This window comes from Mixophyes fleayi, chromosome 3 (assembly GCF_038048845.1).
Source record: "Mixophyes fleayi isolate aMixFle1 chromosome 3, aMixFle1.hap1, whole genome shotgun sequence".
NCBI classification, from domain to species: domain Eukaryota; kingdom Metazoa; phylum Chordata; class Amphibia; order Anura; family Limnodynastidae; genus Mixophyes; species Mixophyes fleayi.
In genome coordinates this window covers 335,424,537-335,441,367 of record NC_134404.1, presented here as the reverse complement: position 1 = coordinate 335,441,367, position 16,831 = coordinate 335,424,537, and the positions used below count along the sequence as shown (strand labels likewise).

Here is a 16,831-nt window from a genome sequence, read left to right as displayed (position 1 = left end):
TTATATCAGACAAGTTAACCCGTGCATGATACTCATGCATTCTAGTCAAATCAAGCTACTTAAGGTGTTAAAAAGGTTCTTGTCATGCATTTGGGCCATAGCCCAGGCCTCCTCAGGGGAAGAGCGTTACTTCCCGACGTAAGCGCCCTTTTTTAACGTGGTTTTGTCCACATGTCACCACCTCCTCATTCTTCTCCATCACCTCATCCTTCATTTTCATCGCCACATCTATCCAGATGTCTATCCAGACACAGGGATCTCTCTCAGCGGTCCTAAATCACTCTTCTCACTCTGTCACCCCCGGCAACCACCAACCACTCCCCACTGTCACCCCCGGCAACCACTAACCACTCCCAACTGTCACTTCTCCTTCAAGAAATATATATATATATTTTTTTTAAAATCTTTATAAACACTTTTAACAATTAACAAATTAAAAACATCTTAGTATACCAAATTTCAGCCCTTTCTGAATTTTTTTTTCCACACACACTAAGAATTTAGTAGGTCAGTGTATAACTCCGCCCAGCAGGTGGCGCTGCAGCTTGGTTTTATTTTTTCCACACACACAGACAGACTAACACACGCCACTAAGCATTTATATTATAGATTGGTGCAGAAGCTACATAGAGCTTCACTTAAAGAGGATGGATAAGGGCAACTTATGAGTATCCTAACGTTATCCAGCTTCCCGAATCCAGATTTCATTTCATATTTATGGGTTCTGTGGAACGCAGTCCAACCAGATACGGTGTCTGTTTTGCACACTGGGATTTGCAGTCACTTTGGTTTAAATTAACCCAGGTGTCCTGCAGGACCGCTGTGTGTATGTGTGTGTGCCATAAGGTCTCCATGTCATCCGCGTTTTATCCCCATTTGTAGATGGTTACACTTGAGTCCGTTCTTCATGGGAAGGGCACAGTGCTTAAAAGGGGGGTTTTGAAGTAAATGTTGTGATCACCAAAGAAATGCATAGACAAAATGGTGTATCCGTACCCTTGACATGCATATGATATTTCTTTTACTGGGTGTGGGTCTTGGGTACAATGTGCGGTTCTTGGGTCTCTGCTCAGTCGCTAGACTTTTACCTCGCGATACGTTTCCGAATCCGTTTTTTTTTTTTTTGCCCCTGCTAAACACATTCTGTGTCATGAGCGACATGGGCATAGAGATGTGGCATCCAGATAACCCCTGCCCATAACCAATGACCTGCTACTTCACGCAAGTGTTACATTGAGGTAAACAGGCTGGTATTGGGATAGTGCCCTGAAGTATTTGCTGTTTTCCAATACTAATTTAAATGGCCGTTTTTAAATTCATCAACTACTGTGAAAGTACATGTCTTAACATTAATAAGCTGACCTTAACCAACTAGTCCAAACTCTGTGACCCCCCCCTATACACAGCCAAGCCAAATTCATTTTCACAATTACATATGTAAAATGTCTTCATAGCCTGACCTATATTCATTTAGTTTTAAGCCCTTTTTAGGCTGTGTGGCTTCTCCATTATGCCAGCCTTCATCATCATCACCATTTATTTATATAGCGCCGCTGATTCCGCAGCGCTGTACAGAGAACTCAATCATATCAGTCCCTGTCCTATTGGAGCTTAGTCTAAATTCCCTAAGATACACACAGAGAGAGAGAGAGATTAGGGTCAAACTTTAATAGCAGCCAATTAACCTACCAGTATGTTTGTGGAGTGTGGGAGGAAACTGGAGCACCCGGAGGAAACCCATGCAAACACGGGGAGAGCATAAAAACTCCTCACAGATGAGGCCATAGTCGGAAATTGAACTCATGACCCCAGTGCTGTAAGGCAGAAGTGCTAGCCAGTAAGCCATCGTGCCTTGTTGCTTATTACATAGTGCCTTCTGCATTTGACAATTAATCCTAGACCCCCTTTTCTCCAATAAGGAGCACTGTGCTGTGTTCTCTCCCGACTTGCTGCCTCCAGTATAGATGAATCTGGCACGGGGGTGACTTTCCTCCTGAGTGTAGTAATCGGGCTGCGTTATACCCATAAGAGGGCCGACTTTCTGTATAACTACCAGCTCTCCTGGTGGCCTTATGGAAGCTGATCTGGGACCGTGCATGACACATAACCAATGGATTGGACTCTGCTCTCTCCTGGGCTAACCAGGTCCTGTGTTTTGCTCCTGAATCTATTTATCTGGAAATGTAGTTGGCAGCTCTTACATTTTCATTTGGGGGGGGGGGGCGGGAGGGTACATTGGACTGTCGTGCAGAATTATGATTGCCGCACACTGAAAATGTGATTGTTGCCAGCAGTGTGCTCCCCACTTTCTGGTATAAAGTTCAGCCTATTGGGCTACAGAGCAAAGGGGGGGAGGGAAATCTGTGTATCTACACTTTAGTGGTCCTTTTATGAAGCTTGTGTGCAATACTGTGTTTTTCTTTTTAGGGATCAATGACCCCTTTGTCTAAAAACAACTCTCCGCACGTAGATCTATTACCCTTTTGTCCCCTTGAGTATCTCCCGGGGTTACTGTAACATGTCGCAGGACTGGATAGAAACGAGAGCACTGAAACGTTTGACTTCTGGGAATATAAATCAGACGTGGCTTTGACCTGACTGATACATGGACCCTGGTTTCCTATGTTCATGTCCTGTCTTACAATCCATCCTAGTAGCTGTTCAGCAGGGTTTCTGCTTTCCTATGACGTTTGTTGTTGTGAATCTGGGTATCAGCTGACTGCTGCCTTTGGCTGATTTGTTTGATCCATGAATATGGGGGATGGGGGGCCGACACGGGAAGTGAGGTAACAATACAGATGTTTGTCAGCTGCAGAGCTTAAAGGGGCGTCTCCGCTGTAACCATAACAAATAAACAAGTGCAGTCAGACCCCTGTATGGATTGTACTGTTACTATGTGACGGCTCTTGTGGTCTGGCACTGCTAACTGTTTAATTTCCTCTGGCTCCTTTGGTCTGCAGTGCAAGTGGCTGTATCTTTTGTCTTCAGTGTAATCTGAGACTATGACACATAACTGCTTCAGTAGGAGGCCTCCAGACTGCAATTCTCTTGTGCTTGTGGGGATTTGTAGAATTACACAGAGCCTGTTTACGTTCTTTGTGATGAGAAGCCTCTAACTGTTGTAAAGCTTTTCAGTAATAGAACCTTTTTTAGTTCTGTTAAAGGGACTATCCCCTCCTTAATCAATCATGCCTGTTGCCTCCTCCTGTTACCCGGAGTAGAGACTGCTTGCGGCTGTGGAAAGCTTTCAGTATGTTCACTTTCTACAGAGAAAATGAGCACTTAAAGTAATGTTTTGACCTTGCGATACAGGTAACTTTGGGAGGGAGGTGAACGAGCACTCTGCAGAAACCTCAAAGGTAGACTTTTCTGGGGAGATCGGCCTTTGTCCCTTGGAATCAGTAGTTAATAGAAGTATTTAAAAATATGTGAATTGACTGAAGTGTTGCGTAGGGCTTGTTAATAAACTGGGGCCCTGTGTACCTCTCCCTCATATCTCCTTTGTTACTTCACCTTTCCCTTATGTCACTAATGTTCCCACATCTCTTATATACTTACATTTATACCAGTAGCCAGTGACTATGTTCTGTCATGTTGTGGGCTGGTCGCACTGCTGGTAATGAAACAGACTCTGCTGTCAAACTATCCGTGGCTGTGTGAATACTAAGCGGCTGTACACCCACATAGTCCTGCTAGCTTACATTCACCACATACTGAACAGCAACAGGGGAAACACAGTATATGGTCCTTATCGTAGAATTAAAAGAAAATAACTAATTTATATAGATATATCTCCTAACCCAAATAAAATTGTAATTATCAGTATAGAGAAGCAGATAAGCAATTCTAGGATTGTTCTGTATATAGAGTATAACCATTAGATTCAATGATGTATTTATCTAGCCCAAACCTGGACAACCTGTAGCTCCTCGGGTTCTGTGAAACTACAAGCCCCAGCATCCTGGCCAGCTGAAGGTCAGCCAGTAGCTGGGAATTGTAGTTCCACAGCACTTGAAGAGCCACAGGTTGACCTGGCCTTTTTGGCGCAGGATCAGTGCTTTTATGTCCAAGTGCAAAAAAAACCCCAAAAACATCACAATGGAGCGGAACTTCAAGCTCTCCTCAGAAGAGAAAGGGTCCCTCTGTTCCTGATCTACAAGACCGAAAGGTCCCTTAGGGGGCAAGGGTACCCTTTTTTAGGGGATTTTTGTGCCCTGGGATCCACCAAAGCTTCACCCAGTGCTCGGAACCTCAGAACCACCTCCACCTAGATTGTTGGGGTATTAGAGCTCATAAGTGCCAACTGCACCCCCTAAATCCCTATAAAACTAAAGTTGACTAGCAAGAACTGACAACAAATTGTACTGAGTGGATACGGCCCATCCTAATGGCCGGGCAGGTATAAAATTCTTCCACCCACCCAGAAGGCTACGGCAGCAGGAGCAATTTATGTAAAATAAAAGTGGTAAGAAGTGCAAAAGTGCCTGAAACATGGTGGGCAGTGCATCTGTGACATTCTGTCACCCCCGGGTCACCACTCCAGGGGGACAACCCTGACCAGAGGGCCAAGTGCAGTATGGCCTGAAGGTTGGCCAGGCCTGATCTAGCCGGAAAAAGATATGTGCTACAAGAATATGGCCGCCACTCTTACACTGTGGACAGATAAGGGAGCGGTGTCCGTTATGATCAGTGCAGTGATTAGCATTACTGACTCACAGCGCCTGGGTCATGTGTTCAATTCTGACCATGGCTGTGAGTCTGTTCTCCTTGTGTTTGCCTGAGTTTACTCTGGGTGCTCCTGTTTCCTCCCACACTCCAAGAACCTGCAGAAACATTAACTGACTTCTGGGATTTAGAATGTAAACCCCAGTGGGGCAGGGACTGATGTGTATGATTACATATTCTCTGCACGCACTAGAATATGACTGGTGCTATATACATAATAATGGTTATTTGCTCTGTAAGGAAAGCTGGTAGAGCAAAAGTGCTTGTAAATCATACTAGCACATATCTGGCCACTTGGAGCACTATGTATGTTATAAATGGGTTTTATATTGTAATTATGTTCTATAGCAATTCACATCTAAGTAGCACAAAGCTCTTCCTGTGTAATCCATGAGCAATTTATACATACAAACTAGTGATGATACCATAGATCGGTGGCTAACGAGCAGCCCTGAGGTATAGTCTTCAATTACTGTGGTCACCCTGCAGCTTTGTTTCTGTGTTTAATTGATGTGAATGAAGTGGCTTTGTGTTGGTTTAATGATTGTGTGTCTGTTGTGACGTGAAGGCTCTGCTGGTACACCACTTTCTATACTATGACATCTGTTAATGATGACAGAATATCACCTACGTAACTTGGAAGCAGCTAGATTGTGGGCTCAAACTATAGTCCTGAAAATGCCGCCTATTAGGTCGCGAAGGACCATTTTACCCATAAAACGCTGGATTCTTGTTCATTGATTGGCTGCTTTCCATGAAGATCTATTCAGCCCCAAAATAACTTGTGTGTAGCAGGGGCACTTTAGACTGATGATATCTCTCTCGTGTAGACTTTAGGGAAGAGGTAGTGGATCATCCAGATCCTACGTGTGAATGGTTCCAGCCTCCTCTGGCTCTAGGTGACACAGAGCCTATGTTTATGTCGGAAACGTTTGACATATTTAATCCTGATTGCTTAATCTGTTTTACAGTCGTGTCGTCCAGCCCCCGGGGGCTCAGCGGGTGAGCACACATCATCCTGCCCCACTGCAGACGTCATTCGGGTGAGTACAGTCCGCCTGTGTTCACGGCAATCAGTGTGGTTTATTTTGATATATAATGTACTTTTTGTAAAACGATTCCCATTAAAGATTCTCTAAACTCCAGATGGAGGAAAAAAACATTAGCTCCAAACATTAATGTCTATAAAAAAGTGTGATAATCATCTGATCAATGTGTGCTGATCAGCCAGGCGACGAATTCTACCGTACAGCGGGGAACACATTGTACAAGCTGGGAACACAATGGTGTACCTAGTGCTAGGTAGTCTTATATATAGATATATATATAGATGATGGCTGGCTATCTAGTATACTTGGTATTGACTTTTATAAAAAAAAATAAAAAAATACTGGTGTTAAAATTCTGTGTTGTAGGATGCATTCTAATGAAGGCTAAGCCTGTGTACATGGATGTGTACAGTAGTCATTGTATCACGTCACAATGATTTGCGCTGATGTCTGTTTTTTATCTTTGCTCTTTGTTTTCCGTTTAACTGTCTGACGCACATCTGTGCAGCTAAAACTTACCACGGGCAATGGCATAAGAGGCACTTATATATTTTGAGACCTTCCTGTTTTGTCAAACGTATGTTAAGAAAGCGGTTTGTAAACGCATACATAACTGCAGTACATATGTATGTAGAGTCATGAAGTCTGTAGGACACTGTGTAGTAAAATTGCCTCTATCTGATGCTATATATGAAAGTTATCTCTGTATTGCCAGTCCACCTCCTACAATACTTTTATTGTGACTAAAGCTAGGTACACACTACAGAATACTTCTCCCAATGTGATATCATTAACTATTTTACCAACAACAGAGTCCAGATCAGCAGATTCATGTGTACGTCACGATTTACCGCCAGATCTGTGCTCTTCATCCGTCATAACCATCTGCTGAAAAGATCGACTGTAAACTCTATGGAGATCTGACTGCACTGCTGGTCTGGTTTAAAAATCAAATGAAACGATACGATGAGCTTTGGAGCGATAATTGTTCAATGTTGGAGCGTACGCACTAATGTGATGTCGGGCTGAAGGGTCAGTTATCATTTGATTGGCCCTACAATCGGCTGAATATACTGTAGTGTGTACCCAACCTTATTGTAGGGTTTTCTTCCTTCTAGGTGTAAAGGTTTTTTACATATTGATTAGCTAAGTTACAAACAAAACTGTCCACTCCAATTAATTTTAGCCTAAAATGTAAGGGCAATACTGTATGAAGACCTCTTGTATAATTCACAAATCTAAATGTAAAAAGTTTCCATATATTGGCTCAAATGTGCACAAGTGATAGGTTGTCACCTCTTTGATTGTTCTGTCACGTTTGGGGGCCTGAGGTACAATCATATTCTTACCCTCCCAACGATGTCATAAGTTTACCCCCAAAGCTGAGGAGTAACTAGTCTGAACCTTGACAGAAGCACTGTGTGAGGAGCTGTAGGCAGAGAGAAAGGATGGTGATCTACCGAATAGTGAGCTCAGTTATTATAGGATTATAATAGATGTACATGCATGATATACACACCCATGGTAAAACCAGATTAATGTCAAGTACCTTGGTTCTTGGGGCATTATAAACCTATGACATATTTCTGAATGTCATAAGGTGCTTTCTCTTGTGTGTTTTTTTTTTTGTTTTGTTACATATTGTAAACCTTTTAATGACCCCTGTTACTCAGAGGACACTCTGTGCCTAAAGACGTTTTGGAGGATACAGGGAACTAGAAGAGAACTGCAGGGGACACATGTAACCACCCCATTCACTTATTACACTTTCCACCATCACACATTGTACTCTGCAGTCCGTACCAACCTCTTTCACAGTCTGTTCCAGCGGTGTAGAGCAGGATTATATCATTATAGTATCCAGGAAGAGGAGAAAAGTGCCACTTCTGTTCAATAGTAATGTCCTCTATACACAGACGTGCTCCCCTCGTGCCTCTTCGTACAGGGCGGAGCGCTGCTAAACTATTCTAATGAGGAGATGGATTCCAGAGGAATAACTTTTATTTTAGACAGGCTGTTCCAAATAATGTGAACCTTATCCAGACCCCTTCATGTCCTGAGCTGTCCTGATAATAGGTTTCATACTTACATATATTTTTATTTATAACTGTTTGTATTAATGAGATGCCCCAATTGTAAATGCTGGGGAAAGCCCTGTAACAGAACTTTGATTAAGTTCCTCTGAGTAGACTCAGTATGTTACTCTCTTGCTGGGTAATGTTCCTTTATACTTTGTTTTGCAGCATACTTCCTGTATCTCCCGTTGTCTTTAGTCCTGTAGGGTGATCCTCTCGGTGAAGGGCTAGGTTGCATTGTGTGATCTGAACATGAGAACATTAAGAGGGGCGATGGACACAACACCCCTCCTCTAAGCTTACTTACAGCCTTTATACAATTCCCTTGTAAGACTATATTTAGCATGTCCTACGTAAAGCTAATTTCTGATCTTAATAGGCTTACAGACAGAAAATGTGGCATGCATCTCATAGAACCTTAATCCACAATGTCATCCTGGTATCTTTAGTGTAAAGAAGTTCTTGTAGATATATACAGTCCTTATATGTGGGTGTTACTAGTTTATATAACGAAACTTGCTGTATTTTAGTTCTATACTGCTACTTAAATACCTCACAGGAAACCATAGGATTGCCCAGGTTATTTTACCATGTATATGTTTTGCAAGTGCATACAGTGGGGGCGGCCATTTTATGGCTGAACTAATATTCCTGAGAATGCAGCCTGTTCATGCACCATAGACTGCTTTGTGTCTCCTGTCTGAGAAATGTAGCTGGGTCCTAATGATGGACAACTGGTGCAGAGAATAGATTGACTATAATGTGCATAGTGGAATGGGCCACGCGTGCCGGTGGCTCAGTGGTTAGCACTTCTGCCTCACAGCGCTGGGGTCATGAGTTCAATTCCCGACCATGGCCTTATCTGTGAGGAGTTTGTATGTTCTCCCTGTGTGTGCGTGGATTTCCTCCAGGTGCTCCGATTTCCTCCCACACTCCAAAAAAATTTTAGTAGGTTAATTGGCTGCTATTAAATTGACCATAGCCTGTGTGTGTGTCTGTCAATGTAGACTGTAAGCCCCAATGGATCAGGGACTGATGTGAGTTCTCTGTACAGCGCTGCGGAATTAGTGGCGCTATATAAATAAATGATGATGTGACTATATACGGTGTGCTTGTGACTCTTGCAGAGGATGAAGTTCCTGCTCTTGCAGCAGAAGTACCTGGAGTACTTGGAAGACGGCAAGGTCCTGGAAGCTCTGCAGGTCTTGCGCTGTGAGCTGACTCCATTGAAATACAATACGGAGAGAATTCACGTGCTCAGTGGGTAAGTGTTTCCTGTCTGTGATTCTGTGGATTGCTCTAGACACTGAGCCTCTGCCAAACATGGGGCACTGTCCCTAAAAAGCACAAAAAGCTGAATTCTGCCACCGCAATCCTGAAGTATGAGGCGGAGTTCCACCAAATCTGTAATATTTTGGAGTGAAGATAGTAACCTCTTGAACGCAAAGGTCTCATGCTTAATTTATGTGGACCCTTCTTAATCCCCATCATCTTTGTTCTTTGCATGTAAAATTGTTGAAATTTGCAAAATGTAAGTTGTAAAAATAAACTTCTTGAGAAACTTCTAGTTTATTGCGATCCTTGTGGGTACAGAGTCTGCTGTATTTTACCAGCAGTCTTTTTGGAACCACCAAAGTAAATCCTATACAGCCTTTCACCTTGAGCAGCCTGTATAATGTTGGTCATACTTGGTGGTATCGAATAGATTTCTTAAAATATTTCAGATTAGGCAACGCAATTTCAGAGAGGCAAATATATCAATAGGCTCTTATGAGCTGGATTGTTCCACATGTTTTTTTTTTTTAAAGTGCACCAGTCACAAACAAACACTTTCAGTTTTAAAGATGTCTGAGTACCTGTGTATCCCAATTGTTGACATATTTTAATAGTTTGCAAAGGAAGCAGTTAGCGGTCTATAACAGTCCATTGTGCAGCGAGGACCACCTGGTCAGCCACTGGTGTCTAAATGGATTGTATCTGTCATTTCTTTAACATGTGGCATTCAGATTTTACAACTTTACCCATTGACCTAGCTTACCATACTCATGCATATTTATTAGCAAGTTTGGTCATTTTCGGGCACAAAACGATCTACACCCAACCAGATTGATCGCTGACCACCATTGGGTGCGAGTCTGGATATGATCGCATTTGATAAACGGGATACGCACAAGTGTGACATGTTCAGGTCGTTCCTCTTGGTGCCACATTGCCACAATATGCTTGATAATCCACTACTGTGGCACTAATGTTTAAAGATCCAATCGCACAGAAATCTGGTGGCAGAGCCAGACCTCAGTGTTATGTAATGTTACAAGTAATTGCAGCAAATGAACCACAGGATATGTTCTATATGTGACAGTACTGCTACTGATTGCTGCTCTGTGTGTCCAGTGAGTTCTCACATTCATTCACATGTGTATCTCCTTCTGTGCTCTCATGTGATCCTTGACAAATCTGCATTGAGGATTGTACTGCAAACATAGGTCCCCCCCCTTAACATAGACTCCGTCATCCCTATCACCAGTTCAGTTTTTTTTCTCTTTACTGCATAATGTCTTGTATATAGTATTACATAGTAACGCAGTAAAATGACAAGAGACCGGCCCTTTAATTGACCTGTTAAAGGAAAGACACATCGGAGCGCAGCAGACATTACATAGTCAAAACCAAATCCATTGTGGAATAAGTGAGAAAGTACTGTTTGTTCTCTAGACAATTCGTACACTATTGATTTATGTATTGTTATGCCAGGTATTTAATGTGTAGTCATGCGGAAGACCTGCGTGCGAAGGCAGAATGGGAGGGTAAAGGGACAGTGTCTCGATCGAAACTACTCGATAAACTCCAGAGTAAGTATTTCCCACTCTCCTCTGTCAGACCTCTTATACAATCTCTTTAGTTATCCACAGTCACATGTTCTACTTGGGGTACAGTAAAATACAATCGTATGTACACTAATATGAAAGTTGCACTTTCTTACACTCTCTACTCTTCGATTTTTTTTTTTATTTTTTTTTTTTTTTTTTTTTGTTCCATTTGTCATTTTCCTTTTTAAAAAACAGTCACAAACTTTCTGATTTAGTGGGGTTTGTCTTCCCTCTCCCATCTCCTTATGCCACATCTGTTTTGTACAAATTCAAATAGTTTGAAAAGAAGCCTGTCCAACCAATAGCAGTTGGCCTAAATTTAAGCCAGTGACCGTTCACTACAGAAGTTCATTTTTAAGCACAAATTCAAATCTTCAATTTTTTTATTATTATTTGACGTTTGTATATTTGCAGTGTTTGCTGCTCAGTGTGATTTGTTTGCATTGGTTTGGTTAATGAAGGTGGTTGCGTGGCTCTTTCTATTCATATTTTAATGTAGTCTTTTCTCCAAAGCATACCTGCCGCCATCGGTGATGCTGCCTCCCAGACGTCTGCAGACGCTGCTGCGTCAAGCGGTGGAGCTGCAGCGAGACCGGTGCCTCTACCACAATACAAAGCTTGACAATAGTCTGGACTCTGTCTCCCTGCTTATTGATCACGTGTGCAGTAGGTGAGTGACGTCCTGTTGGCTGCCTGTTTTCTGTGCGATAAGGGCGACAAAATTGATGTAGAATTCTGGGTTCAGGCAGCGAGATCTAAGAGCCAGTAGGATTTGTTTTAAGTAGCCTGGATAGATGTGCATCCACTGTAATTGATAGATTTGTCCAAAAAAAGGCGGCACCAGCAGTAATTTCTACTAAGTTGTGAGACTTGTTCAGGTCGGGTAGAGATGGAATGATTGACAGGAGGTTCTGATTGTCACTGACACCTACAGTCTGACAGACTCCTTAAAACAGACACTGCAGGTTTGTCCTGTTTACCATGTAGTATTAATCCGTTACTGGATAGAAAAATGGTAAACTGGTAATAGCATAGACCTGTGTTCCCTGGCTGTGTGCATGAGCACTATGGAGGTACAGAAGCGTTGGTTCTGCTGTCTGTTTCCTGCTCATATGTAACGTTCACCCCTCTTCCTGCATCATAAACACAGCTACACGGATGTCATTGGGTGGAGAGCAGAGGATTACAATATACTCTCTTCGCTTTATAAAATCGTTCTATATTAAAGTGTTATGGAATAATGTCACATGGGGGTCACCGGTTCCTGATTTTTAACCCTCCTCTCACTTACTGTCCCTTCCAGGAAGCAGTTTCCATGCTTCACCCAGCAGGTCCTTACAGAGCACTGCAATGAAGTCTGGTTCTGTAAGTTCTCCAACGACGGCACTAAACTAGCAACAGGATCAAAAGACACCACTGTTATTATCTGGCAGGTGGATCCAGTAAGTATTACTTTATAACCTTAAATTATATTGTGTTTGTGACATCCTGATGACATTAAGGTCATGTTGGCAGTAACCGAGTCAATACTTGTGCAGTGTAAACTACTGGTGTCAGGGCCTGGTCACAGCGGCCTTTTTCTCTTCTCTTCGGTCATCTGTTGATTTTTTATTTTTTTTTCTTATCACACTTTTGAAGGCTGAAAACGCCCTTATAGTGTAAGTTTGTGTGTTCCTTTTGTCTTTTTTTTTTATTTATTTATTTTTTTCTTTTTTCTTTTTTTTCTCTAAATTGCTCCAATTGAAAGACTGACCTGCTATAAATTATCTACAGCTGTGTGTGTGTGTGTTTGCATTTTCTTTCTACATAGAGCCGTTTATACTGGATTTCCATACTATTAGATCTCATCACTATTGAGATCACCATAAGGAACGTTCCGTCTGTACTTACAGGACGGACAGAGTACAAGTTGTTCAGGGTCCACCCAGTATAGACAAAGGGGGAGAGGGTGGATTTATCAAACCTTTTAAAAAGGAAAAGTGTAGTTGTTACCCATAGCAACCAATCAGACTCCAGCTATAATTTTCTAGAGCAGTGTTTCTCAACTCCAGTCCTCAGGACCCACTAACAGTGCTGGATTGCCAGGTGACCAGCGAAATAATTATACCACCTGCTACACTGTGTCAGTCAGTAATGAATACACCTGTGATCCAGTAAGGAGATATGGAAAACATGCCCTGCTAGGGGGTCCTGAGGACTGGCATTGAGAAACACTGTTCTAGAGTCTACTAGATAAATGATTGATTGCTATGTACAATACCCACACTTTATTCCTTTTTAGAAGGTTCGGTAAATCCACCCTCCCTCTTTGTCTATAGTCACCGGGTGGACCCTGAGCAATTGTCCATCCAGTGAGTATGAACAGAGCCTTCCTTATGGTGAGCTGTACATCATTATTCAGTGGTTGGAGTAAGCTGCGTTCACCTTCTGCAGGACAATGCACCACTGGCAGCTCTCAAGAGGAGACCTCTTCCCACCTGCCGATAATGCGGCAGGCGATTACAGATGGTGACTTCAGATGGTGAAGGATAAATCCGAATGGCCTGTCTTACACAAACACTTATGCTAAGTCTTTACTTTATATTGGAGTATTTAGTTGGGACATCTGAACTGTTGAACTTTTCCGCCGATTTTGTGTCTTTGGGTTGTAACCCGCACTTCCTGTGATCTGCTTGTGGTTACTCTGATGCTATCAGGGAGGATCAGGGCCGTCGCCTACTGAGCAATCGCAGCTCCAGTTTGTGCATCTTGCACAACAGTAAAATGTGCTAAGTAAGTCACTAAGTGGTTAATTACAGCGTTATGAAAGAGGTCAGTGTTCCTTTCCAGGAGACCTGTAACTGGATAGGAATGTTAATTGTACTCTCTAATCATATAGGAATGAGTTGTGTTATAGGAGGGGCCCATAATTGGACAAAGCTGTAGATCCTGATAATTTCTGCCTAGGTATATTAGGTGTCCGTGTTCCCTCCTAGTGAGGTTTTCATCTCCACCTCTCCTGCATTCTTACGCTGTGAGTGGGCCTAATAGTGTGCCGTGTGCTTTGTTGTTGTGTCTTCCATCTATTGTATTTCTTCTGTGTTAATTTATGTCCGCAAATGAATTTTCCACAATCTTTTTGAACTTGTTCAAACCGCTAACATTGGGCGTAAGCCTTGCACAGTAAAAATGAAGACTCTGCAACACAAAGTTGTACTTGGTTGGATAGTTTTTAGCATAATACCGGTCAGGGGTTGTATTTGCAGAAAGACTCTGAGCGTATGTATATATTGCATATTTAACCCTAAAATGTCCATGAACCCTTTCACTGCTAGACAGTTGTGCATATTTTTACACTTTGGTGACTCAGCCGTTTTTCAAGGGTTTGATATACATTGGTTTAGGCCTCATTCCTGTGATGGTTCTTCTACACACTAATGTAAACCTATAGTTGGGGGCTTCCACCCCTCAATAATGGCCATTCTGAAAGAAAAAAAAAAAGTGAAGTTAAAATCCATTTATTTTATATTGGCCCAGGATGGTGTGTGTGGTTAATCAGGAATCTGCGGTGAGAATAATCTCCAGGGGGCGGTGATCTTGGTTGCTGTAGTTGTGTTGTGGGTTTCATTACTCTGCGTGGGTACGGTAGGGGGAGAATACTGGTGGTGGATGGTGTGGGTGTCATGGTTGGGAAGACAGGATTTCACCTATATCTATTTATAATGTAGATGCTCTTGGGTTCATTAACATGATGATACTTTTATCTTTCATTAGGGGTTAATTTATATACTGTTGACCACCAGGGGGCTGCTCTGGTCACTCAGAATAGGAAACTGCTGTACGGCATTAGCAGGAGTCCCTGGCAAAAGCTCTGGTACTAATTAGTGGAGACCTCAGTATTTTGAAGCTGGCCGTACTGTAGTTTTTCAGTGACTGGGGCCTGATGGGGAACCTGTGCCCCCCATGGAGCCCAGCTGAGGATATGGCTGTGCTGCAGTCTTGGCCATCAACCCCCCCCCCCCCCCATCCTCGGTGTTGCTGTAGAATTGTGTGTCCGTTAACCATTGAAATAAATAAAGCTATAGAAAAGGGCTGGTGGATGGATCATCGGACCTGCAGACTGCTGCACGGGCCTTTATTTGGAAGCCAGTGCAGTAAGTTGACCTGGCCCTCATAGACCAGGAACAGACAGGTCAGTAGACTGAACTGAGACACCAAAAGGGTAATGTAGTAACATTGAAATGTAGCACCGTTCAGTGACTGAAGTACTCACTAAATCTTCATGCTGGGTCCTCTATCTGTTCAGCAGATTAAATGATTGTTTGTTTTCATTCCCCAGGACACACACCAGCTCAAGTTACTGAAGACGTTAGAAGGTCACGCTTACGGCGTTTCCTACCTAGCCTGGAGCCCGGACGACAACTACCTTGTTGCTTGCGGTCCAGATGACTGCTCGGAGCTCTGGCTGTGGAATGTACAAGTAAGGTCCACTCACAATAATGCTGCAGAACCTCCGCTGTATCGCCCTTGTCAGATGTCTGTCTGAGGCTGGAGTACACAGCTATTGTTTGTTCCTATAAAGGGACACTAACCACAGAAACCTTTCTGTATATGTGCAGGAATTGGGAATGTGAAATGTTCTTATGTTCTATCTGTTTCTGTACCAGAGATGAGGGCTTGCCCTATGTCTGCTCTCTCGCACCCTCCGTCGCTCCTTACACATGGCTGGTAAGAGAGTAAAGAGCTTCTCTCTGCAGTTATGGAGACGTCCTTATCTGGAAAGACAACGAGTATGGGTGGTGCGTTACATTGGGGGTTTATTGCTGTGTTCAGCAGGCACGGTCACAGAATGTTCTTTCTGTACTTATAGATTATTTTTTTTAGAACGATTTGGTAAAAAAATATTTATTTTTAAATTAAAAAAACAATAATGCAAAGCCATGGGTAATGTTAATGCATCTTCTCATTCCATGTTAAATCTCAGGCCTGATAAATATCATGCTAGCTGTTAGTTTCAGAAATGTTTACTATTTGACTTTTTTTTTTTTTTTGCAAATGGGGGAAAGGACACTAATAAGGCATTTTAGTATTTTAAAAAGAAACATTGCTTCTCATGCAATGGTCAAAGTGGACCGGTGTACAGCAGTAATCAATTAGCAAACAAATTTGTCCCCAATGCAGTAGCCATAGTGGGTGAGCTATTTTCATAGTCCTGAGTTCAATTTGGTCGCCATAAAAATGGCTGCCCTCGGTCAGTAATAGAGACACATTGAAAGATAAGTAAACTCACCTGAAATTGATGTTCTGGGAAAAGTTTCTCTGTTTCTTCCACATTACTCAATTTTACTACTTTAGTTATAGAGCCAGATCTCTGTTCCCTGTGTGTGTGTGTCTTGTTTTATGTGTGTTATGAGACATGGGAGAATGTGTGTATACTTTACTGTTGCCTATACATTCATTTAAAGACATGTTTGGAATCGTTTTTTTTTTTCAGACTGGTGAGTTGAGGACAAAAATGAGCCAATCTCATGAAGACAGTTTGACGAGTGTGGCCTGGAATCCCGACGGGAAACGCTTCGTGACTGGTGGCCAGCGGGGACAGTTCTACCAATGTGTATGATATGCTCTTATTCCCCTAGTAAATGCAGACTTACATGACTGTTCTTTGTGAAGTAGATGCCGAGAGATGCATAGCTGTAGAGATGTTTCAGAGGTAAAGGGTATCTCACATGAGTGCATCTTGTCTTATACACCAGTCCCCCCACACTGAAAAGCCACAGAAGAAATGAGTCCTCCGTGTACACCTGAACCCAGTATCATTGACTTTGACCACCTTTGGGGGCTTGGCATACACCAACAATACTGTGGCTACTAGTCTATCTTGTAAAGAATAGGATACAATGGGAAAATATACACCCCCCCCCCCTCCATAAACATCTCCAAGAGGGTGGACTTTTCTTTAAGCTTCCTCCACGCAGACATATGCAGCTCCTGTGTCATTCTTCCTGATGGCACCAGGCCAAGGTTAATATGTAATAAAACCTATTGTTTCCCTTTTATAATTTTCTCATAAATTGAAGCCTATCACAGAGTTGAATAACAGCACATTGGCACTGTACCCTTCCTTGTACTT

The 16,831-nt window shown here is 42.5% G+C and overlaps 1 protein-coding gene across 1 annotated transcript in view; it reads left to right on the top strand.

Annotated features, from left to right (window-relative positions):
• WDR26 (WD repeat domain 26) overlaps window positions 1-16,831 on the top strand; it is a 41,535-nt gene that overhangs the window by 13,720 nt on the left and 10,984 nt on the right. Inside the window, exons 4-10 of the mRNA XM_075204324.1 lie at window positions 5,697-5,768; window positions 8,977-9,113; window positions 10,604-10,701; window positions 11,233-11,389; window positions 12,023-12,161; window positions 15,038-15,178; window positions 16,193-16,312. Of these exons, the coding sequence (XP_075060425.1) occupies window positions 5,697-5,768; window positions 8,977-9,113; window positions 10,604-10,701; window positions 11,233-11,389; window positions 12,023-12,161; window positions 15,038-15,178; window positions 16,193-16,312 (864 nt within the window). The remainder of the gene's footprint in view (window positions 1-5,696; window positions 5,769-8,976; window positions 9,114-10,603; window positions 10,702-11,232; window positions 11,390-12,022; window positions 12,162-15,037; window positions 15,179-16,192; window positions 16,313-16,831) is intronic.